Genomic DNA, 24,869 nt, shown 5'->3' with positions numbered 1-24,869 from the left:
ACTATTAATACCTAAAGAAAAGACATTTGGAGTTGATATGAATTGTAAAGTGTGTGTGGAGGGGGGGGATACGCTTGTATTTCACTGCATGGATTTAGAGAGCATGCTTTACTGCCATCCACAGCATGTGGGTTTGTTTTATTAACCAGAGATGTCACTCAGGCCAGCCAATGGAATGATTCTCCAGTTTTTATTGCATTCATTTCCACCTGATGTAATTGCAACAATGCAAATTATAAAACAATGAACAACAAAAGGAACTTTGTGATAAAAATGTACTTTGTACACCTAAAATGAAGGCACTGTGCCCGTGTGCTGTCACCAATAAACTTGTCAAAAACCAATGTTTAAAAAAGCAACCCGTTTGTCTTTGTGCAAATTCTACAGCATTTCAGTTCAGTTCAGACTTGGTGTTAACATCTGAGAGATACGATCACAAGTGGCGAGCGTTAAGTTCGTCTGTTCACACCTGGCATTAAAATACGAGAGAGAGAAAAGTGTCAATCATTATGTGGCAATGGGTAAAAACAAATTAACCCATTGAAGACACTGAAGCGTAAAAATACTTTTGAGTATTAGTGGTTGAGTTAGTGGTTCTTCATATGGGGCCCATGGTGGATTTGTCTTGCCTCATGTGTCCGAATGTGGTTTGAGTGATCGGACCTCAGGACAATTTGTGTGCGTTCAAACCTGAACTTATATCTGACCCCTTATGATCGGATCACTCAGGACAGATGTTAAAACCAGGTCTGAACGGGGTCTCCATCACCATTCAACATTAACATTTCACACGTTATCAAGCAGCTCAATCTGATGCAATAATGATATCAACACGTCCAAATTAGACGTCAACCGTCCCCAGGCACTCAAATACTGGCTTTAACATACAGATTAATGCAGAGAGGACACATCTACGCCAGAGTTACATATGTAGCATCAGTGGTGACACCACAGTTGTTGTCCTTCATAGACATGAGGATGTAGCCGTCGTTGCCCCAGTATGTGGACCATGAGTTCTTTATTAACCAGTACGGCTCACCGCTCAGAGTCCCATAACCCACTGCAAGCACAGCATGGTCCAGATCATCAGTAGTATTACCTGAAAAACAACAGAGGGGCTGAGTTGCAGAGAGAGAAAGACAATGGCAGTAAAAAAGTATGAGAAACGGTGGAGGATAACTCACCACAAGCAGGTTCGTAGTAGACGCCATGGCTGTAGAAAACAAATGATCGATGTGCTGCGTCAATACTAACGGCCACCGGCCCGTTTTTATAGAGGGCCAGCTTAAGGGCCTCCCCATCCCCTGATGTCACGTTGGTGTAGCTCTTGATCTTTGCAGTAAGCTGTGAGGCGTTCATGTGACAAAATCCGTTCTGTTCAGAGAGAAAAAGACATTTTAAACACAGAACCAACCGGGCAAAAGTTACTCACATAACACTTCTCATGTTTCTTAAAGCAGGTTACAAAGCCGTTTAAGGCTCGTGTGTTAGACTCACTGAAACTGAAGATAAAAGGTGGAATTAAAACCATAACATTACTTTCACAGGCACATTGTGGTGCTGGCAAAATGGCTTAAGGTGCCTAAATGGCTTTTTGTTTGCTCTTCATTATTATGCAAATATTAGAAGGAGGTTTCAAGGTGTTTAAACACTTTAAACACAAATACAATACATTTTATTTACAGCATACAGAATTTTTCCACATTCTGACTTCAAAGCACACCGTAGTCAGCTTCACATCTGTGGAAATGGGATCTTCTGAGGAACATGTGAATGCACAGATAATTGTAAAGTTTCAGGAAAATATTCCAAATGGTTTAAGTTCTGTTCAAGGAGAAAAACTAACTGAACTCATCACTGGACTCATTTTATAGAAACTTGCAATTTGAGTAGTAGCAGTTTCAATTTCTCCTCATCCAGTACTGAGCATATGGTTTATGTTACTTCACATCTTGAAATCATCTCACCATTCCCATATAGGCTCCGTAAGTCTCTGTTGTAGCGATGCCTCCGTGTTTCATGATCCACTCGTATGCTCTCCACTCCTCCCCTCCATCACAGCCGTTATTGCCGAAACCCCAGGAACAGTCCACCAGCATCTGCTGAGAGAGAACCTGCAGGGAGCCCGTCTGAAAGACAAGAGGAAAGCACGGTCACACTCGAAAAGCAGATCATTAATGGATGATTAATGAGGATTTAATTCTCTGAAAATAGATTCACCAGCTTTTTCATCTCACAGCACCACGTCAGCCTCTCGTAACCTAATATTATGGCTTCATAAATCCCTGATCTAACGAAAAAAGGACTGAAGGAGGGAGAGAAAACTAGACTGAAGGTCATGTAGAGGATACAAAGGGGCACAACAAACAGGACAAGACAGCTAGACATAAACAAAACTTTCAGATATTTAATAAAAGTTGATCAAGGTATTTGTTAAAGCTGATCATGAACATCCTTTCACCTGCTCTTACTGTACCTACAGGTTGCTAGGGAGACACTGAGCTCATGAAGAGGTAATCCAACACTGGCCCCTGGGGAGTGGCTCTGTTTATGAACCTGTCTGTGGGGACGAGGATGCTGGATCTGCAGGTCACGTCCTGCTGCTGTGAGCTGGCAGAGGCACAAAGACGAACTGCTGCTGCCTCACAACAGGGACGTTATCACAGCCAAATCAAACTGGACTCGGAGAATTCAGGACACGGAATAGTTCATACATTGTGCTCAAAGTCTGCAGCTGTCGCAACTGACAACCACTTTAGTTCTGTGAAACTGGTTAAAGAGTAATGGTAGTTTGGCTGAAACGTTGTCAGTGTTTTACAATTTATAAGGTAAAATGTTTACTGAAATGTAATCAACCGATTGAGCAACCATCAAATCCCATAATAGCCGGTCCAGTCTTTGGGATCGAGTTGCTTAGCAACTCGAGAGAAGGAATGCCTTTGAGCATCGCCTTCCCACATTCAGTTATATTTACTCAAACAGTCAAGTGTGAGTGAAAGTCTCACAATGATTCCTCTTTGGACCCGTCTCTGCTCTGAAGGAGATGCAAGCTATCCACTCACAGGGATATTTCCCTTAAAACTTTGAAAGATCGAAAACTCAAATGCATCAGAAGTTCTTGAAGAACTATGATGATGGACTTCGACCATAAATTCTTTACCCAAAACAGCAGCTTTTCTCCAGAACATCCTCACACAAATGTCCACAACAATTATAATTTATACATTTCGAGTTACTTTAAAAACTTATTCCTAATCCTAACCTTTGTTCTTTCTGCTGCTTTAAAAATTGTCATTAGAAAGTACCTCACTTCACATCATATCTACCCCATGTTTCCACTTGTGCATTTCTATGTCATGTACCACAAACTATATCCTTCGATTACAAAGGAGAAGACCACCTCCCCCTCCAGAGACATGGAGAAGAAGTGGATGAGTGTGGATGACTCATTGGGATGACCTTAAATTCCTGGGAGACAATGGCCCAATCCATTTTACCCCTTGGCCCTACCCCTAGCCCTTGTTTTCCGATGGTTATCTTGCTTCTTCAAACAGAGTCACAAGGGATAGTGGTTGAAATCTTCTCCTACAAATTGTGACAGCCTTTCAAGAAGCCGTTACATTATCAGTAGTCGGCGTGAAAACCTGACACGTTATCAGTAGTCGTCGATGTAAAACAGACGAGACACAAGGTTTAGCCGGGGATGTCATTGTAATAACATTGTTGAGATCCTAAATAAAACCAATGCTATTGTTTGCAGTTACTAAAGTGACAACCTATAATATCCAAATAACATCCCCAATGAAGGGGAAGGCTAAGGGGTGGGTCCAAGGGGTGAAATGTGGATTGGGCCAATGTGTCAAAAAAAAAAAAAAAAAATGACACGGACCTCCACACCTCACAGTTGGTCAAAACGGCCCAAGGCTTGAGGCAGGACCACCTCCCACAGAAACTAATGGTCAATTTCTACAAGAGCACGATAGAGAACATCCTCACAAACTGCAAGGTCTCTGCCAAGCGCAGAGACCTGCTGTGAGGTGAAGGTGGCCCAGCGCCATTAGTGGGATGGATCTCCGACACTGAACACTACATACGCTGGTCAACTTGACATGAGGGCCAGAAGTATTTGTCCGGAACCCACAAACACCCCGGCCACTCCCTGTTCGAACCCGCTGCCATCCGTTAGATAATTAGGGACATAAAGATCCACCACTAATATACTGAGGAATAGTTTCTATCCTAGAGCTGTGACACCCATCACACCCCTCCCTGCCCAAGCACACCTCCAGAGATGGTTGAGGGCAAATACCACATAGGACTGTAATTATCACCCACACATTCCACCCTCCGGGCCTCAACTGAAAGAAAAAAAATCTTGCATCATTATATTACCTGTATGCCTTATCCTAATATTTTTCCTATAATTCCTCTATACTTTTACAATTTTATTTATTTCTGTGTGCATTTGTCGTTGTATTGTGTGTACCTGAGTATAATGTAAGCAAAAGTCTAAAAATATGAGTTATTTGTGTATTTTCTGCATAAATGACCCACATCCCAACAGGAATTTAAACTGTTACAACTTATCTATCAAAAAATATCAAGAGATTGCAGCAACTGCAAATTAACAGATGAAGCCCAATGTTGAACATCTGATGTAAAGAGCATAAGGAAGCAGCACAGTCATTTGAAAACACTGGCTGGTGCCAGCAACCATGGTGCCCGCTGGTTCCTTATTATTTGTCACCTTTAGGAAGAGAGCGCCCTCTACTGCTCCAGTGGTGGCAAAGCTCCAGCAGGAGCCACAGATGGCCTGATCCTTCACTGGGGTCACAGCACCTGAAAGGAAAGAGGAGATGTAAATACTAGGTCTCCTGCCAGACAGATACCTATTTCTATAGTATTCCAGATATATATATTTGTACATGTACCATAAAGCCTCCAGTCATGTGAGTCGGGCACTTTCACCCCTCCATAAATCTCGGAGGGGAAGGGGAGACCTCTGTTTGGAGTCTTTCCGTTCCTCCTTCCTCTCATGGCGGCTAGTTCTGACATGGTGCGATCTGAGAGAGAGTTCAGAGCCAAAGAGAAAGGCAGCCCAGCTCTGTTCTTGGAGTGGACAAACCTACAGGAGGGACAAAGTTACCAGGTCATGAAAAATCCTGCAATGAAAACTTAAATCATGTATTAAAGATGACCATGTCCTTGAAGAAAGTCTGCATGGACACAACTCTTTAGTATTTTTCCTCTCACCGAAGATTATGAACGAAAGCGTGCTCCCTCTTCTCATGTTCCCTTTCATCGCTGTACTGACGCTGAAACTTCTCCTTGAAATGGCTGAACATGCTCTGTGAGTGGCCGGAGGCCGAGGTGTGGATGAGATCTTTCATTGGATTGGCCAACATGTGGTGCTCCACTCCTGGACCAGGAAATCCCCCACAGCTCATACCTAAAAGGGAAAAAATTGAAAAGCGTTCTTTACGCTTGTACATGTACAGTTTGTAAGTAGAGCAGGAGGCCACAAACCTTCAGGCAGGGAGAAGGCTTTGGGGTCCACATGAGCACTGAACTCCTTGTAGTCCACCAAGTATTTATCATAGTGAGACCCCAGCAGTGTGTTGTATCCCATCATCTCATAGTGGAGAGGAGTAGGGGGCTCTTTTCCATCAGCGCCCGTCTCTGAACGGGTCACCCACAGTGTGTACGTGTTCTTCTTGTTGCCCACAGTGGTCACATTCTGCCAGACTTCACACAGGGAACCTTCGTAATACTCCCTCCTCAGGAACTACATTTTTATTTGCAAGAGCACAGACGGTGGGAGGATTTTATTAACAGCAATGCATTGAGGTTAAATAAATATTTTAAGCAATGAATTATGTGGTTTGAGATGGCCGGTACATTATACAATTTACACTTTATATTAAGAGGATGATGTAGCCCTGTTTAACTCCAGTCCTCAACACTTCTATGTGTTTGCATTAGTGAAAAGCTGGGAGACTATGGAAAAAGTCACAATGAACTTAAATCTCACTCATTAAGACTGCACTGTAACAGACTCTATAAAAGCTCTACTGCCATTTAACAGGAAATAACCGGGTCAATAAGTTTAAACAAGTTGTGACTGAAGTTCAAGGTCCTATTCCGACCTGGTATAATACCATCCATCCTGAGAGATCTGATCGCAATTGGACAGGTCTAAGTTTGTGTGTTCACAACTGGTATTAAAATGCATACTGAATGCGTCTCCTGTGACCACTTGTGATCAGATCTCACTTCCCTGCTCTATATGCAAATAATCACGTACGTCATTTGTGTTCACAGCAGTTTTCACACAGTCTTAGTTTACAGCTGTGTTCAATGTCAATGTTTGTATTTGTGTGTGTGTCGGTGCGAGCAAGCAGAGTCAGGAGGGGCCGATTCCAATAATGAGCTGCAAATATGAAGAAAGATTTGAACTAAGGACAAATTTGGGTGCCTTCAGACCTGAACTTAGCGCTGACCACTTATGATCTGATCACTCAGGACGGACATTAACCAGGTATCATGCAGTGAAAACTTCTCTAACAGTCTTCAAGTTTGTTTACGCTGATAGGTATAATGTTAAATTACTCTAATAACGGTTTTAGTGTTTAAAACCTATACATTGAGGGTTTCTAATGTGCATACACACCTGGAAGCCCTGCACATCAGGCAGCGATGCCTGCGGTGTGACAGTTTCATTCTTTGTTCCGTTGACCAGAAAGCACTTCATCACATTCTGTTCAATCTCTGTGGTCTCAGGGCTGATCTTATAGGAAATGCCCCACGGCTGCTCGGCCCCCAGCTGGTATGTCGACACTTGGCCTGGGGGCGATCAAGAGGAGAGACGTTAAAAAGTTACAAAACTATTGTCTCCTTACAGCATCTCTCCTGACCAGTGTCTGTCCTAAAACAACAATATACCACAGTGACCAACAGCGGAGAGGCTTGTTTACACTCACAAGTTGATGACAATAGTCACATACGCATAGGTGATCAGGTACAAGTTAGTTTTAGCTTTATTGTGTAGCTCTGGAGCTCTATATGTGCACCCTGAACGAGAGGGTCAGAAAGAGACTGACAAGGCTGGTACACGCTTTATGGACTTCATGAAAGTCCACCTTTTGACAGTCCGCAGTTTAGAAACAAACACTTCAAAAAGTCACATGAATATGCAACATGAGACAAGAGTTGAGTTTCCCCCTAAAGTGCTTATTCATTCTTTTTCACTTCTTTGTTTATGTAGCAAGTGATTAGGAACTCTTGCCTCTTTGGTCTGACACACAATGTTCTCAGTTTCACATCACTAATCCAGCCGAGCAGGGACAAATGCAGAGTCAGATTTCAGAGAAAAGCAGCTTTCTTACCATGATAATAGTCTATGCGGCTGGAGTTTGCTGCAAGATCTAACCAGGCCTCAAAGGGCTCCTTGATCTCGGCATAGGGCAGAGAGATCACTCCTGTAATGGAAATGTAACAGTTTAGTAACGAGGTTAAATCCTGAGAACAACATAATATTATAATCCTGCTGTGGTACAAAGTTTTACCTTTGACGTGATAGCTGCTCCCAAAGTCTGGAGGGGAAGGGACGACTTTTCCCTGTGAGGCTGAAAACACACAACTCGTGCTTTACATAAACTTCAAAGGACCAACAAGCTAAATGTAACGTCATACTTCAGACTATAAATGTAACAGGGCCGATGTGAATATTGATTGATTGATTATCCTTACACATCTTCTATAACTGAGACCTTATACACATAAGATAGTATTATTATTATTATTATTATTATTATTATTATTATTATTATTATTATTATGTTGTACACATAGCTGGAGCCTTTATAAAGATTTCATTAAATTGTAATTTAATGAATGCATGTTTGATGCATGATATATGTTTCACATATGCCGAATTAAAAAGAATAGACTATAGTATTGATTGGTACCATAAACAGGTTTCAAATGAGTATGAATTTATAGCTATAATCAAGTAAATGCTAAATTGACAGTAATTTGGCTTGAGTTTGGTGTAAGTGCATACAACACCACTAAGACTGAAGCAGATGTGCTTCACTTGATAATTATTTCTCATATTTTTTTACAACAGTGCTGTACAGCCACTCGTGTCTGAAACCACTGTTCAGCAACCACTGTTCAGCAACCACTGTTCAGCAACCTGGACGACAGCATTGCCATTGAGGCGACCAGCTGCTCTGCTAGCATGTAGCTAGCTCAAAGTGCTAAACGAAAAGTGGTACTTTACCTGTGACAGCCCACAGAACAACTACTGGGATCCAGCAGGCCCGCATGCCCTTCTGCTGTGAGCTCAGAGAAACCAGGAGAAACCACACAGCCACAGCAAAAGTCAGACAACACACAGGACTCTGCATTTATCAAGCTACTGGCTCCCTCTGTCAGCCAATCACATCGTGGCGTAGAGGAGTGTAGGCCAATCAGAGACGAGAGGCGGGTCTTACCTGTTAGGACATCATGTGAACTTTGTCACATGACTAACCTTTAACCATCGATTCCAGATTTGAGGACAAATTTGGATTTCCAAAAGTTACTCAATGCAAATATTACAAGTCATGAAATTCCTGCCACTAGATTCATTTTACACATCATCTTACAATACATGATATGAGACAGGGGCATATATAAATATAAATAAAATAGGAATAAAAACAGCATTAAAATGACCATAGAAGAATAAATAAGAGGTGTTGACATAGTAGTATTTGGTAGTTTACCTAGAGAAAATAAACTAATATTGATAAAGTGGCTACTGAGTAGAGAAAAAGGCCAAATGTAAAGAAGACAGTGAAACCCCATTTCAGGCAGTGAAAGAAAAAAAGGATGAATGCTAAATCTAAATAATGAGATAGTAATTCATGATTATGACAAAGTAAGTCACAATAAAATAATAAGTAAAGATTATGAGATATTGAGTCATAATAATTAAATAGTAAGTAATTACTTTGAGATATTAAGTTAACGAAGAATTGGGCTTCCCTAGTGAATAAATCAGCGGGAGACATTAAGACAGTCGAAAACCTTGAATTCAGCAGGACTTATGGGAAAGTTTGCACAATCTAAATACACATGAAAGTTTGTTTATGTGCTGAAGTTTCGAGATGTGTCTGCTGGTGGCTGGTTTATTTTAAGCAATAATTTATCAGTCTAGATTCCTCTAATGTACAACAAATCACAACACAATTTTAAAATGGATTGCCTCAAAGATTTAACTTTTGAATAAGCAATTCTGACAAAATGTCACTTTTCAAAGTTCCTGTTTCAATTCATGATTTCAAAGATGTATGGTGAAGAGGCCACAAGTCTGGATGGGCACATCAAGATTGCTGCAACATCGCTGCTTCACCTCTTCTCACTTCTATATTTGCACCGTACCTTTTGCAAAAGTTCTTATGTTATTATTAGTTTTTTTCTTTTTTAAATTAAGTCATTTAAAAAGCTTCCTCCTGAGATGTCTCACTCTCTTCATCCCTGTGCCCCCTTGTACACAGCCTGAAATGTACATACAAAGTGTAAATATGGCACTAGATGTCAGTGTTTGACACAATATGGACGCGGCACTTCCCAGTATTACCAATCAGCTCTGTGAGACTTGAGTTCAGAGCTATTCTGATACAGATATTGAAGTCACAGGATGCAGAGTAATTGAAAGGCGGCGTGCTTTTAGAAACGTGTACAGACAGCGAGAGGAAAGAAAGGACCAGTGGAGTGTGTTACAGAGTAAAAGACACTGTGCTGCACTGAACTCAGTCAGGAGATGCAGGGCAACAGCTGAGCAGCCAGCAGGACATGAAAACAGCCAGTGTGGGTTCAACGCACAACAAACTGCTGAAAGGCGGAGAGAGAGAGAAACTCTGCGGGCAGGAAATGTCATTTCCTATTGTGTACTGTGTTGCACTTTTCAGGAAACAGAATTACATCTGATGATAAACGAATTAAATGGAAAAGGAAAACTTTGCAGGCACATACAAAACTTTATGTTTGTAGCAGTCACCAATGGCTTATTTTAGGTCATGGTCTGTTGTTCAGATTTCAAAATTATAATTCAAATACTGAACACTTTGTTTCCCAATGAAATACATAAAAAAAATGTCTGTCCTGAGGCATTAATTACCTCCACCAAGGAGGGTATGTTTTCATTTAGTCTGTTTGCAAAAAGTACTTGTCAATTCCATCAGGAAATAATCAGATCCAGATATATTGTATTTAAATGGGATTTCATAAGAGATTGTTGGGCCTTGGCAGAGGTATGCAAAAACCACTTTCTCTTAAGTGTCTGTTGGACACCCTTAGCTAGACTACCCCCCCCCCCCCCCCCCCCCAGTCCACACACAAACAAACACACACACACACACACACTAATATAAGCTTAAAGCATGGGATATTATATGTTTACAAGGAACAATCTGCCGAATCCAAAACAAATTTTGACAAACACTATAATGTTACATGAAGCACATGTTTATTGCTCATTTTGTGTTAAACAATGACAACAGTAACCACAAAACATTGTTCATATACAAGAATAGAGGGGTATAAATATAGAATATCTGTACTACAGGGGAGTACTTGAACGTTTGTCAAAAAACAGACACAAGAAATAAAAAAATAATAACTGCATTTGCCTCACATACGAATCACCACAGACGGTGATTTTCATGTCACACTCAAGAATACATAGACTCACTCATTCACAAATATCAATGGAAGACCATTTCGCTGTCTCACCAGGTTCAGTCACATGTTAGGTCTCTTTAGTTTAGTGCTCAGAGTGCTGCTCGTACTTCAGTTTCTTCCTTGACAACTATTCCTACAAAATAGGCTCCTGCATCAAACTGACAGCGGGGGTTTTAAACATCAAGGAAATGATTTAGATGATTTTCTTTTTTCATCCTGTTTGATTCCTCATGTGGAAATTCGGAGCCAACAAAGCCTCACTCTTCATATTAATGCAGAATGTCTCTTGGTGCTGCAGCCAGCCGAATTTTGACATCAAGTAAAGTTAATCATATTAACTTTGCCACACACTGTTAATGAGAGGAGCAGCAGCCTCTATGATATGCCGCACTGCTTTAATTCACAAAAAGAAGATGGTGTTCTTCACACAGAAACAGAGCTATAGTGAAATCAGCTTTCTTATATGAAGCAAGGAGGTTTATGGGTAATGTAGTTTGCTGAATAACCCTGTCACTAATAGTGTTGTGAAATACAGACCACCACTAATACTGTCCCTACTCATATTTGTTTATAATACGCTCACAATTTATTCACAGTAACACTGATATACTGTTGGTCAAATACACGACATATAGCACCATTAATGTGACACCATCTGATGAGTATTGTGATATATTTCCAGCCCGGTCTGGAGCGAGCAGCTCGATCGCTCATTGCTGACAACGAGCACTTTATCCTGCCCTGTGCCGCATCTTCTGCCGAGGAGTCCAGTCTGCGACCTGACGCCGGGCGCGGCGAGTGTTTTAAGGGATGACGGACACTCATCAGACGCTGTTGAGTAGCACAATGGCAGGAGCTGAGCTGGAGGAGGCTACTTCAGGGTTAATGTACTGGGGGTCTTGTTCGTCCCCAGAGTCTCCTTGTTTTTGTGCAACAGTCAAGGTTAGCTTACTCAGACCGGCTTCTAGCGTGGCCTCTGCTCCCTCTGCTCTGTCACCTGGAACACACACACAGGAAGGAAGAGCAGGCGCTGGTTAATACATCTGCAAGCTAAACCAGGGCTACTTATTAAAACCCAAACATTGGCCAGACAGATTAAAATGATGGATCATGGTGTTTGCAAATTATAAAACAGCTAGTGCAGTGACTGTTCTAAACCTGCCTGTTTGGAATGGGCTGTTTTATGGTCTGTGTTGATGTTGGTTTCATTTTCTGAAGGTGTAAAAGTGACCTGCAGTAATTAAGCCATGTCAAGTTAAGTTGGACTGCTGAACCCTGAAGCTGCTCCACCGCTGCTGCACAATTTGCTGTTTTTTCACCTGTTTTTTCAAAGTTCAGTGAAGCTCAACTCAGTACAAAGTACCCCAAACTGGGGAATCAATTGTTGACCATATCACTTATGCTGGTGAGTCCCAGTCGACACTGCAACAGTGCACTGGTCACTGATTGCCAGTTTATACAAAGTTCAATAATATTGAACGTATCTCATGTCCGTAAATCGCACCAATTTGACACTGCACTTCCTTGGGCCCTTTACAATAAACATGCAAAGTGTGAAGCCGATAAGATGTAGGGTTCTCAAGATATGCGGACCAAATACAGAGAGACATTATTGGAAAATCAGTAGATTGATGTAGAGCAGAAATGATAAATAATACTAAAATTGATTAAGTAAAGCCTTTCAATTTCATTCTTTTAAAGCAGATTTCATAGTTCTGAGAAAAAAATATTAGCTCCTGCATCTCCTATCATTTGCTAAAGCAGCTTTCACACATGAACTTCAACCCTGAACTTTTCTAGGCATTACCTCGAGGAGATTTATAGTGAGATATTTCTCGATCAGTTAAATCGAACGTTAAACAGACATCACTAGTACAAAGTCTGTGTTATATCTGATTGCGCAGATGTTTGGAGAATATTGTCAGGAGGATTCACGGCGAGAGATTGGTTGCACCGAGGACATCACTTTTTTTTATCCTGATTACTGCACGCTCTACCCAGGAGTCACCCCTCACCTGAACCACACAGTATTCCCAATAGGTGTGAACACGTCTGACCCACACAAGGCGAAAAGGTGTTTTCTAAAAAGCTAATATATCTCTTTAATGCTCCAAAACTAAAATTTCAAACAGATTGGATGAGGCCTCACACCAGAAGGCAACAAACAAATGCATGGTGACGTGATGAACACAACGTACACACCTCTCTCCTGGTCGCAGTCTGGAGAGGAAGCTCCGCTGCACTGGCTGCGAGGGCCAAGGAGAGGTGAGGCATGCCCAGAACCGCACACCGAGTCTGAGTCATGAGAGCTGCTGGGGCTCACTGACTTCAGGCTCCCGGGACAGGAGGAGGAGGAGGGGACGGAGGACAAAGTGGAGATGTAGGAGAGGGGGTAAGGGCTGGGCGTGTCGAGGGGGGTGGAGGCGGAGGTGGAAGGATGGGAGGAGGAAGGAGACGCTGACGAGGGCAGGGCTTCTGGTGAGGAGGTGTTGGTCTCCTCCTCTGAGCTGCTGCTGTGACTGCCCTCTTCGTCAATTGACACTGACACCACTGAAACACACACACACACACACACACACACAGATATGAACATTAAACATGCAGACACACAGATGCAACAACATAACAAGACATAACAAAAATGTGGAAAGATGAAATGAATGGCGAGCTTTGGTTACACTCACTTGACAGGCCGTCTGACTCCATCTTGAAGTTGGCGATGTCCTCGTTGCTTCCATCTCCCTCCGCGCCCACACCCTGCTCCCTGGTTCCCATGGCGAGGGAGCGTCGCTGGGCATGTATCTCCTCTGAGATGCTCTCAAGGTTGCGTAGCGCTTCACGGTACTGGGCCTTCGCGACCACAAGTTTGGCCTGATGCTCGTCGACGTGACGTTTTAGTTGCTATGAGAAATAAAAACACAACTTCTAAGTAAAACTATGTATAGATAATGAGAATGTACTATAACATCAATTTGTGTGTCCATCTATCTATTTTATATAGATTTTAACATTAGGAAAGTGTTTCCTAGGCTAAGTGAGCATGGCATTTGGCCAAATACCAAATGGAAAATGCTCTGCATCTAAAATCACATCTTTTATACGAACAGAACATACAGTACCTCAAGCTGTAGATAGTACTTGGCTTTCAGCTCAAAATATGGTCTGCAGGGGAGAAAAAGAAGAAAAAGTGAGAGAGAGGGCATGAGAAACTGCCTGAAGAATAACACTCCTCAATGAGCAGTCACATTCCTTGGCTCTTACAAAAGGAGCACACCCCAGCACTGCGCAACCAACGCATGAAACATCTGGATTGCATCATAAACGTAGGCCCTCTTTCTCTCTCTCACACACACACACAAACACACTCGCATACGAAGAGGCCCAAGCAGAGGGAAGCTCAAGTCAAGTCGATCGCAGAGGAAACAAAAGCCCAGACCTGGATTTGTTGATGGAGCGTTTGAGCTTCTTCTCCAACTGCCTCATGTGGCTGATACAGGAGTTGTAGTTGGATGCCGTCTTCCTGTGCTCAGCCTCGCTGCGTGTTCTCGCTTGCTCTGCCTCCATCACCTGAACCAACCAGAAGGACAGTTAGGCCCAAAACAACAGGCTGACAAGTCCAACAAAATCATCAGTCAACTAATTCCACAAACATCTGTCTCTCTGTATATGGAATGCATATCTCCTGTTCATCTAATCGGCTTCACTCGTGCCATGTGTATTCTTAGTGGTCATAAGAAGTGCAGTGTAGAGTTTGGTGTAATTTGGGCAAGCAATACATACTTATTTTAATTTCACAAAATCATATAGACACAGACATCCATGGGTACAGCGGGTGCTGATCTCTGTCATGGCAACAACATTCATAGAATCACTTTCTCTTTCTCAAATTGTCTTCAAAGTAAAAGCACAAAATGTGTTTCGTTGCTTTATATTTGAGCTGAATCACAGCGCTCTTCTTTTGAATAGTTGTGAACTTAGGTCTTGTGTCAATGGCTTTACAGACCTCGGAAATAACCGACAAACTGTATGAAAAACAGAAGTTAAGTAAATCTTAACTGTGAGCAGTAATAAAGCAAATCCAGTTTCATTTTATCAAAACCTCAACTATGAAATTTAAATGTTTTAATAAACCAGGTAGGATTAACACAAAGTTTTCTAACTCCTGCACCATAGACTGATACAAAAAGCTCTGCACACAACATCCAGCACACAAACAATAACAAGATAACAAGTGACAGTATATTGTAGTTTTTGGAGGACTCACTAATGACACCAATGACTAATGAAATAATTCTGAAATAGCTCCAGAGCATCAACACAGGCCAAGAATACAGTCCATTACAAACAGGCAGGTTTAGAGCAGGCACAGTGCCTGCACTGACTAACTCCACTTTCACTATCTCACATGTCAGTAGTGGTATTTTCTAGCTGTCTTGCGTCATGTGCCTACCCTCTGTGTGGCATGGTTGAGCATTTCCTGCCAGGCGGAGTCAAACTGGCGGCTCTCCTCCTCGAGGAGCCGCTCCTCGGCGAGGGCTATGGTTTCCTTGGCCGCCCGCAGGATCTCCACCGCCCGCTGGAACTCCTGAGTGGCCTTTTGGGCTTCAACCTGGGCCTGGAGTTCAGGGAGAAGGGTAGTTATTATCTTTTCAAATATAAAATGTTTTAAACCAGCCTAAATGTGGTGAATATTAAAGCTGTGAAGCTCACACTTTCACGATAGACTGAGATTTCGCTCGATTGTGTTGCCATGAGAAGTGACAAGTGTGAAAATGCTGAGAGCAAGCTTAAACCACTGTGATCGTGACAGCTTTGAATGTGTCCAAGGGTTCAATTTTGACATGCAAGTTGATCAAATTCATTCTCACATGGTGTGTATGCAGCAGGAGGCCCTGTTCCTCATGACAGGAAGAGGGGCGAAGGACCTTTGCAGCACACACACACACACAAACACATTTGTCTGTTGCAGATAACCCTGCAACAGACAAATACAAGCTTTGTCACTAAGAAAATCTGACACATTGTCAGCGGGCTCTTCCTGCCCACAGTGACACTCAATGGGAGGATTATTCCCATCGTGCTGCTACATATTTGGACCCACTCTCCCACCCTCCGACAAGCATCACTAAAAGGTCAGCTTATTGGATGAACACAAAGATTAAGCTACACAGTAACTCCAGTCAGACTATGTCCAATAACATTAACATAATCAGAAAAATCTGTCTGGCTGGGGATCTAATTGAGACTTTTATCTTGGAAAAAGGTAAAATGGAGGGTAACGTCCTCAGTGGGATTTAAATGTCAACACATGATGGGGACTCCCAAAATATCCTGAACACACCCATATTGTGTCTGGTACATTTACGATTAGATTCTGAAACAAAAAAAAAAGAGGCTAATAAGGGCAAGAAATTAAGATTAATCTGATTCATTTTCCTCGTAACCCTCTTGCATGTTTCATTTATGGGAAATTAAATGTCTTACAATGGACAAAAGGGTCGCACAAAACAAAAGTGAATGTGAAAAACACTGCTGTTATCTGGCATTTCATTATTATGCAGCTATGGTACCTTTCCTTCCCTTCCTGCGTTTTGACTACATACTGTAGAGCTACAATGGAAACAAACTAGCTGGTCTACTTAGTGTTTCCGTTCGTGAGCATTTGGAAAAGAGTATTGTGTGCTATTGTTGCAGCTAAATGGCCATTTTAACTGCAGAATAAACACATTTTTTCCCTGTTGGAAACATAAATCATTCCACTGTGCAACTGTTTGAAATCCAAATGTGCAATGTTTTCTAATGGAGTCTTTCACAATATCACCACGTGAGCAGGGAGAATATTATCTACACAAGGGTTTTAAAATATCAACAGTACGACTTGTGACCTGTACACAGCATGCACCGGTAATTTATCAGCAAGTGATCAACATTAGTTATTATAATGCTGCGATGTAAGCATATCCTAATACTGCATGGTGTGTTCACATCATATCATATAAACCGTAACTAAGTGCAGCCGAGTAGGAAAAACACTTAAAATTTGCAAATGCACCAACACAGTGTAGTTCTCTCAGCTGTTACATTTTTCTCACGCCCCCCCCCCGGCTCTCTGTTACATTGACCTCTGTAACTCGACCCCTGCCAGTGTCAGCCATTTTTACGATAAGGGGTCTAAACAGTGACGTGAGCAAGCGGTTGTCTGCATCGTCTCACACAAAGGTATAGAAACCACAAAACTGGCAACTACTGTGTTGGCGTTAGCTGGACATCTGACAAGTGCAGTGATTAGATATGTTATCCAGGGTTGCCAAGGCTCCTTCGAGAAAGAGAGGAGATAGAAGACGGGAGGGGGGGAGATAACTGCTGCTCCATGCATGTAATCTGTGAGTTTGACAAACTGGCAAAGATGAATCCCTCCTCTTTTTGTCTCTTGTCGTGACCCATTTCCCAGGCTCAGAGAAGGGGGGTTGGATGCAGGGAAAACAGAAGGAGGATGATGGATATTTGATGAGGAGAAACTATGAGGAAGGAGTAGAGAAGGAACTTGTGTTTTTTATCAGGTTGGAGGTAAAACGTACCGGTCCTCCACAGGACTTCCTGCACACACTTCCTTTCTCATTAGCGTGTATCCCTAAGAGCTACAGCGAGTGGGGGGGCTCAGTGTTGTCATTACCTAAGCTGACAGAAGACAGTGACTGTGTGAGTCTCAGGCTACATCCATACTACTACATTTTAGTTTGAAAACAGGGTTCTCAAGCTAAAACGATCTCTTGCCACTAGCGTTTACAATAATGTTCATGTAGGCATGTAAACATTATTGTAAAATGCAGAATTTAACTGCATATCAGCTGTTAGCTGGGTGAATAACACGTGTAATTGATTATCCATGTTGCGCTCTACACTGGTAGCTGAGGCTGATGCCGGTTGTTTTTCTTCCAGAAGGGGAGTGATCATGTGATAGGAGCTGGACGTAACAGTGAAGTGACCAGAAAGACCCAATCAGCAAGCGGTTGTGGGTGTATACGTCATCGTTTCGGGCCCAGACTAAAACACGGCCCTGGAGTTTTAAGACGATAACAGGATCAGCAGTGTTTCCAAACAACTTGATTTTGGCAGCTCAAACACTTCAGTAGTGTGGACACCAGGAGTATCTGTCACAGACCTGATGCGTTTTCTAATGATAAGGTAGTAGTGCGGATGTAGCCTCAGTCTTACTCAGTTTGCATAAATGAATTAAACGGGTGACAGATCTTTGGCACAACGATGAGTTACTCAGATCAGAAGGCAGAGGACTCAAAAGCCTGCTCAAGCATGATACAGCATGCAAATGACGATGCAATTGCCATCTGTTGATTAACATGATGTCATGACCACCACATAATCTGACGCAGAAGAAAACAATGAGATGGTTTGAGTCTGAAACACCACAACAGCCACCTCACCATTTTGTACCATGACTCCTCCTGTCCCCCTACTAAAGGGTGTTGTTGTCGTTTGTTTCTGTGTGTGTGTGTGTGATTTTTATTCCCTTTGTCGACACCGCTGCCCTGTCTGACACCTCCATCACTAGGGGCTCAGCCCATTTAGAGTGTTGGGAGGTGAGCGGTGGAGGGTGAAGACGTAGAGAAAGGTGAAACAGACGGGGAAGGTGAGAGAGGGGACACGGGAGACAGACAGCCAGACAAACAGGCAGTGGTGCAGAAGAGAATGCTGGGTGAAAAAGGACAAAAGACAGGACAGTGCAGGCAAATTCCTCTACACCCCCCCACCCCACAAATTTGTTGGAATGTGGGGGAAAACATGGGGGGTTGGGGATGAGGGATGAGTCTGGTTTATGGATGGGGGTTGAGGTAAGTGCAATATTGTGTGTGTGATGTGTGTGTGTGTGTGTGTGTGTGTGTGTGTGTGTGTGTGTGTGTGTGAGGGTCAATGAGGGCAGGCATTGGAGCTACATTCACACACATGTTTTCCTAGTGAGTCCCTTGAAAATAGGTCACATATTAAATATTAAATATCCATCCATAAATCATGTCCAGACAATACGCTAGTTCAACCCAAGGCCTTTATCGGCTTTGCTCTGTTTAAACCCCCAGATCATACACAGACACACACACACACACACACACACACACACACACACACAGACACACACACACACACACACACACACACACACACACACACACACACACACACACACACACACACACACACACACACAAACACACACACACACACACAAAGCTAGGGGGGACTTTTGATCCCTCCACGTGAAAGCGTGTCCCATCAAAATTCAAAACCTCCCAGTAATCCCTAACACTCACATGCGAGTGTCAGGAGCAGGTACGGTAGTTTGTCATATTGCAACACAAATAAGGACCTACACAAACACACACACACACACACACACACACACACACACACACACACACACACACACACACACACACACACACACACACATAAGGACACAGTCTATTTCAGTTTGACAGCTCAGCTCTGACACACAAATGTCTGCCATCTGATGAATGACTCATAAGCTCCTTCCTTATTGGCTTGCAAAGGGGGTGCGCTGGACTCCAAATTTCTGGTGCTATCCAATCTTATCAGAGCCTCCGCAGGCTCGAGCAACTAGACAGTAAAGGACGTGACACACTGCAGAGGGAACAGCACAGTTTAGTATGATAACCACTGGGGAAGTCGCCCCACTGTATGTCTACCTGCAGCAGTGAAGCAAACCTTAAACCACTAAGAGTCTAAAACCACATAGAGCAGCAAAGAAAGCAAGTCAGATTATAAGAAATGTGGCAGATATATCGTGTGTGTGTGTGTGTTTGTAAAAATAGAAATCACATGACTGAGCTCTCTTTAAGTAGATACAAGCTGAGCTCTTTAAACTTCTCATCACTAATCCTCAGTCAGTTTGCCCTCACATTCTCTATTTGAGTCACTCAATTCACCTCTTCTCTGTGAACACATGTGTGTGTATGTGTGTGTGCATACATGTGCACATGTATGCACGTGTGTGTACCTGTCTTGCTGCTTTGCGTGCTTCCCAGTACGGTTTGGAGTCATCCACAGCTCGGCCAATCCTCTTCACCTGCTCGTCCAGCTTCACCGTTGCTTCCACCAGCACAGCGCGAAACCGCTGACGACAGTCCTAGACACAAATATATACACCAAGATATGAGATTCTGAACTTCTCCGACATTGTTAGCCTGAATCTGTGTGTTTTATGTATTGTGTTGTGTTTTTTGGATGCAGGGGCTCTATTGCAACATCCACTATCAGGTTTCTCAAAGAGCTAGGAATCCATGAACAAGCCCTACATTAGACCATAAAAGAAATATCGCGGACTGCAGAACGCTGCCGCCGATTAGCTCTGGGTCAGGAGGAAAGACCCCAGGTGGCCCCTAAGATTAGGGACACACACCCAGGTCTGATAAACCTGTGGTGGGCTGATAAACCTGTGGTGGGCCGGCTTTAACAGAGGGTGTCTTGTAATTAAAAAAGGCAGAAACACAGACGCCAACGTACACAACTGATGATATTGTTGGATTGAACCATGGTCCCTCTGTGATTTATGTCTCCCTCAGTAAATGTATTGATCCCTTAACTGTTCATGTAACACCATCATGAGGTCTAAATTTTAATTTGTCCAATATTTTATTTTGGTTCATAACAAACTACCTGCAAATCCAACGACATTCCAACTATACTTTGTGTTTAGTGCCAATTAGCCAATGATAACATTCTGACAAGCCAAACACAGAGGGTGAACATGCTGCATAGACTCAGCAAGGCGTGCATTATGTCAGAGCTGCTAGCATGGCTATAGACCCTTGTTAGCCTGCAGCTGAATCACTGCCTTTCATCCAGGTCCAACCATTAACAAATGTGAAAAATCAGTGTTGGCCATTTACCCAGTACAATCTCTCCTGTGTTTAACGTTTTAAGCACCATCCTGTTAGCCCGGATCTATTTGGCCTTGTGGCTCCAGAGTGGCTGCTCTAATTCAAGTCATCGCGAAAACCATTAGCCAAACACAAGCACGTGCATTTCACACCGCGGTAGCTCAGTTTAGCGTTTTTGCCTTTTCCCCTTTGTGCTGTTGAGCAAACCTTATATTCATTCTTTGGTGGTGAAATCCTGGATTGTGAGATAACCAAATTGTTGTGTGCGTGCGTGTGTGTGTGTGTGTGTTTTTAAATCAAGTCCAAGCTGGTAGGCATTTAATCTATGTTATTCAAAAATGAGACCTGTCATCTGCTAAATTATATATAACAGTTAATATGTAAGTGTGTGTTTGTGTGTGTGTACCGATATCTTTGTTAGGACCATTTTAAGGCATAGACCAACTGAGGACATTTTGCATATGCGTACATGTAGAGCAATTATATTGCGGGCTTATGACTTGTTTTGGGGGTTAGAATTAGGTTTAGGTGGGGGTTAGGACTAGGATTAGGGTTAGGCCTTAAGATGTGATGGTTAAGGTTAGGGTAAGGGGCTTGGGAATGCGTTATGCCAATGACTGTCCTCACTCAAGGTTGAAGTACAAGGTTTTGTGTGTCTATATGTTGCATTTTGCAGAATATGTGTTTGAAAGGCAGCAGCACCTGCATCCTGTTCATTAAACGGACAGAGAACTATAACAGTGTTAAAGAGGGAAAAAAAGAGAGGGCGCTACAGGAAGCAAACTTCCTGTGACATCATTACGTTTTTCTTGACTTCCTGTTCCTGCGTTGAGGTGGTGACGCAGCATGCAGTCTGAGAGGTAAAACCTGTGAGCTACTGGTCACGTATTGTGGTCAAGAATGGCACATAGTCTTGGACTCTCTGTTTTTAGGTCTTACTCTAAACCCCCCCCCCCCCCCCCCCCCCCCCCACCCACACACACACACACACACACACACACACACACACACACACACACATTATTATCTTGCTGCCAGGACATATAGGAGGTTTAGTTTATATTGGCAGAGTAGAGAATCTCATCTCTGAACATGATGTTAACCACAGCTTGTCCTGACTCCTCTCAATCTACTGTACTTCTTCCTTAATCGACTCCAGACCTGGCACGAAAGCAGCCCCGCAGCCTGACAGCTGCATGTTCACATTCTTCAGCTCCTTACTTTCATTCCCGCTCCTTCATGAATTGCCCTCTTTCTCTGTCTATTTGTCAATGTCCGTGTGTGTATTTATGTGTGTGTCGATGGCTCCATATGGACACAGCGGTTTCTCCGAAATATTGTCACGGCAATGAAAGAAATGTGACTTATCAACGTGTGGCATGTAATTCAGTAACACATGTGGGTAAAAAATAACCAGGGTCTACGATCCTGTCTCTAGCTGGAATAAAGCAATAAATAATAATGGCTCAGCCTTGTGCATTCAGATGCTCTCTCTCACTGCCTCTGTTGTTCCATGTACTCCGGCTCTGGTTTGTGGAGTTTGGACTGAAGGCCTTAATGAGAAACAGAGGAGACCTACTTTGGGGAAAAGAAAAACTGCAGCCTCCCTCTGGAATGTTTTTACTTTTGGTGAACAGTAACCCCTCTAGCACACATTTAAATACACGTGAGTGCGGTTAGGAAAAAACTGTCGACTGTTTCTTGCTGCTTCCCTTACAGCCTTTAAATGAGGTTTGTTTTTTAAGTCTGAGGGCGTTACAGGGAAATGAGGACAGTGCTTGGTATTTAAACTATTTAAAATGTGCCATACAAAGATTTTATTTAACATTCAGATTACAGTTATGCTCTACCCGAGCACTGCGAGCTCATTCAGTACAGTGTTATTAAGCAGGAGTGGCACTTCTTTTCCCACATTTTCCCTCAGAGGCAGCTCCTGCTTTTAGAAACATTTCCATTCCATGCGAATCACAGTATTTCAAAGCAATGACCTCGTTGCTAGGCAAATTCCTAAAAAAACACGGAATGGTGTCGGAAACAATGAATTGACTCATAGCACTGATTCATTTTTTTTTTTACAGTAAAACACAGGATTCTAAGTTTTTGAGCGAGTGAGAGGGAGGAGTGTTTTGCAGGGCAGCTCTGCCCTGGGTGTTGGTGTTTACCTATGCTGGGTGAGGCTGATGATGATGATGATGATGATAGCAGTTGGTGTTTGGACTTACCTCGAGTTCGCTCTCCCAGCGGTTAATGTCATCTGTAGACTGGTTTAACTTCTCCAGTTCCCCCTGTTTACACACAACATGGCAACATGGAAAGGCCCGGAGAGGGGGCGAGTTAGTTGGGAAGAGATAATGTAACTGGAGTCAAAATTGTGTGTGTGTGTGTGTGTGTGTGTGTGGTGTGTGTGTGTGTGTGTGTGTGTGTGTGTGTGTGTGTGTGTGTGTGTGTGTGTGTGTGTGTGTGTGTGTGTGTGAGAGAGGGTCAAATTCAATTTAAATCTATTTTTCACCACCTCGGAGCAGCTCATTTAATGACTATACACTATGAATTCTGTACTTACTTTAAATGACACTGTAACTGCTGCAGAATAATTTCATTTCGTATAGGACTACATTAAATGTGGGGGTGAAAAATACATTAGTCCTAACACTGTCCATCTAAATGTGATCCTTGTTTTCGTCATCTTTCCACATTTTCATTTCAATGTCACTTTCACATCTGGTCACATCTGGATCCGTGAAAAAGATCTCACCTGGATTCTTGGATCTACTTTTTCTTCCTCCTCCGCGCACTGCGACTCTTCCTCACAGTTACTGTCGTTTCGTAAAGGATCCATTTTCGGGGTTCCTGGAGAAAGAAAAGGAGGGTCCTCTCTGCGAACAAAGCGCGACCCCCGGGTGCTGCGCTGGACAGCGGGGGGTGTCCAGCAGTGATCCGCCCTATCTAACCTTCACACCGGGCACTTCGCATGCTCCAGGCTTTTAAAGGCGTTAGAGGTGCGCGTAAAGGAGCGGAGCGCTGAGCTGTGTGCCCAGGGGCAGCGCGTCAGGACGCACGGAGAGGTGACACCACACTTGGCACGACCAGGATCACTGGTCGGGTATGGAAGGCAAACACATTGTGGAAGGACATAAAGTTAATTGAGTAATCAACAATCGCACTTCTGGTTTGGACTTTCAAAATAAAACCCAGATGGAAAGGAGCAGCAGCTTTCGTAGGAGGTCGTAAGTGGCCTCTTGTGTGGGTGAAATGATTAGTTGATCTATTGGTTAATGAAAGATATAACAATTATTATTAATAACGATAATAAAAATAATAAAGAATCTATCTATTGCGGCATGTACATTATCTGTACAGCCTAAAACAGGCTTACATGACACCATCATTCAGAAAAAGATGAAGAACAAACAAAGTAAGAAACCACATTAATAGAAATAGATATGTATAGATAAACGAATACATGTATAAATTAATAAATGTTTAAATAAATAAACGTATGAATACAGAAACTACATTTTTGGTTTATTTATTCCTTCATCTATATGTTTTGTCCTTCATATCGATTAGCCTAGTAGTCTGGTTGTGATAAATAATGACAATAGCATTATATTTTATTGTTAATTAATTTAGCTGATTGCATAACTAATCGTTGGATTCTTATTTATAACAAAAAGTAGTAAATAGTAATTTCCCATTCATCACATTTATTGATAAATGGAAACATAATCAATGTTGAAAATAGATCATCGCTGGTGTGTCTTACTGCCATTTACAAACATTAATATGAACTGAAACATTGACAACCTTTGTTCTTTTCTCGTTGCCTATAGGACCTGACAACAGGAGCTGCAGCACATCTCTGTCCTATGTCTGTACTTGACCTTACTTTATTTAAACTACATTCAAGTTATGATCTGTAGCTTTAGAAGATTTTAGTTTATAGGACTTGAAAAAAAAAAAAAATTAAATTACGCTTTTATTTTGACAGTACACACCGGTCTTTATTGGAGCTGGTTATTATCCTGCTTGACGCAGCTCCACTATACAGTCTATGACCTCCACATGGGATTGACAGTTGGTTTCCTTCGCCCCCTGGTGGCGAGGACCCAGGAGCACAGCAGGTTTGATGAGCATTATTGCACCACAAATACACACACACAAACACAAATAGTTGATCCCATTTGTCTGTGATGCCCATTTGTTCCAGAGGGGTGGACAGCACAG

General features: G+C 42.6%; 2 protein-coding genes and 1 long non-coding RNA gene across 4 annotated transcripts; 1 reads left to right on the top strand and 2 right to left on the bottom strand.

Annotated features, from left to right (window-relative positions):
• Nucleotides 1-173: 173 nt before the first annotated feature.
• Nucleotides 174-8,445, bottom strand: zgc:110239 (uncharacterized protein LOC550326 homolog). 2 transcript variants are annotated; one of them, XR_004615382.1, is made up of 12 exons: nucleotides 8,285-8,445; nucleotides 7,566-7,625; nucleotides 7,386-7,478; nucleotides 6,671-6,843; nucleotides 5,527-5,785; nucleotides 5,254-5,449; nucleotides 4,932-5,125; nucleotides 4,748-4,839; nucleotides 1,968-2,129; nucleotides 1,185-1,374; nucleotides 860-1,099; nucleotides 174-414 (listed from the first exon to the last, which is right to left on the bottom strand). XR_004615382.1 is itself a non-coding variant. In XM_034599732.1 (11 exons), exons 1-11 carry the CDS (start codon nucleotides 8,409-8,411, stop codon nucleotides 912-914), a joined length of 1,734 nt encoding a protein of 577 aa, XP_034455623.1. In that variant the 5' UTR covers nucleotides 8,412-8,445; the 3' UTR covers nucleotides 174-911. The 2 variants fall into 2 exon arrangements, 1 of the variants encoding a protein (XP_034455623.1); XM_034599732.1 differs by having other exon boundaries at nucleotides 174-1,099.
• Nucleotides 8,446-10,499: 2,054 nt separating this feature from the next.
• Nucleotides 10,500-23,775, bottom strand: LOC117770367 (SH3 domain-binding protein 5-like). Its single transcript, XM_034599734.1, has 9 exons — nucleotides 23,398-23,775; nucleotides 22,868-22,930; nucleotides 19,763-19,891; nucleotides 15,182-15,346; nucleotides 14,168-14,298; nucleotides 13,851-13,893; nucleotides 13,416-13,632; nucleotides 12,934-13,281; nucleotides 10,500-11,728 (listed from the first exon to the last, which is right to left on the bottom strand). Exons 1-9 carry the CDS (start codon nucleotides 23,479-23,481, stop codon nucleotides 11,556-11,558), a joined length of 1,353 nt encoding a protein of 450 aa, XP_034455625.1. The 5' UTR covers nucleotides 23,482-23,775; the 3' UTR covers nucleotides 10,500-11,555.
• On the top strand, nucleotides 11,735-12,811 carry LOC117770368. The gene is made up of 2 exons (XR_004615383.1): nucleotides 11,735-12,224; nucleotides 12,299-12,811. It is a non-coding gene; the product is annotated as an uncharacterized LOC117770368 (long non-coding RNA).
• Nucleotides 23,776-24,869: the final 1,094 nt, after the last annotated feature.

The sequence above is a fragment of the Hippoglossus hippoglossus genome, chromosome 11 (assembly GCF_009819705.1).
Source record: "Hippoglossus hippoglossus isolate fHipHip1 chromosome 11, fHipHip1.pri, whole genome shotgun sequence".
NCBI classification, from domain to species: Eukaryota; Metazoa; Chordata; class Actinopteri; order Pleuronectiformes; family Pleuronectidae; genus Hippoglossus; species Hippoglossus hippoglossus.
The sequence above is the reverse complement of the archived record's forward strand: the minus strand, read 5'-3'. Positions and strand labels throughout refer to the sequence as shown.

Coding starts and splice junctions, on each gene's coding strand:
- zgc:110239 (XM_034599732.1), bottom strand. CDS start 8,411: ATGCAGAGTCCTGTGTGTTGTCTGACTTTTGCTGTGGCTGTGTGGTTT. Junction 7,626..8,284: donor TGTTCTGTGGGCTGTCACAG/GTAAAGTACCAC, acceptor GTGTGTTTTCAG/CCTCACAGGGAAAAGTCGTC. Junction 4,840..4,931: donor ACATGACTGGAGGCTTTATG/GTACATGTACAA, acceptor CTTTCCTTTCAG/GTGCTGTGACCCCAGTGAAG.
- LOC117770367 (XM_034599734.1), bottom strand. CDS start 23,481: ATGGATCCTTTACGAAACGACAGTAACTGTGAGGAAGAGTCGCAGTGC. Junction 14,299..15,181: donor TCAACCATGCCACACAGAGG/GTAGGCACATGA, acceptor TGGTTGGTTCAG/GTGATGGAGGCAGAGCAAGC. Junction 13,282..13,415: donor GGAGTCAGACGGCCTGTCAA/GTGAGTGTAACC, acceptor TGTGTGTTTCAG/TGGTGTCAGTGTCAATTGAC.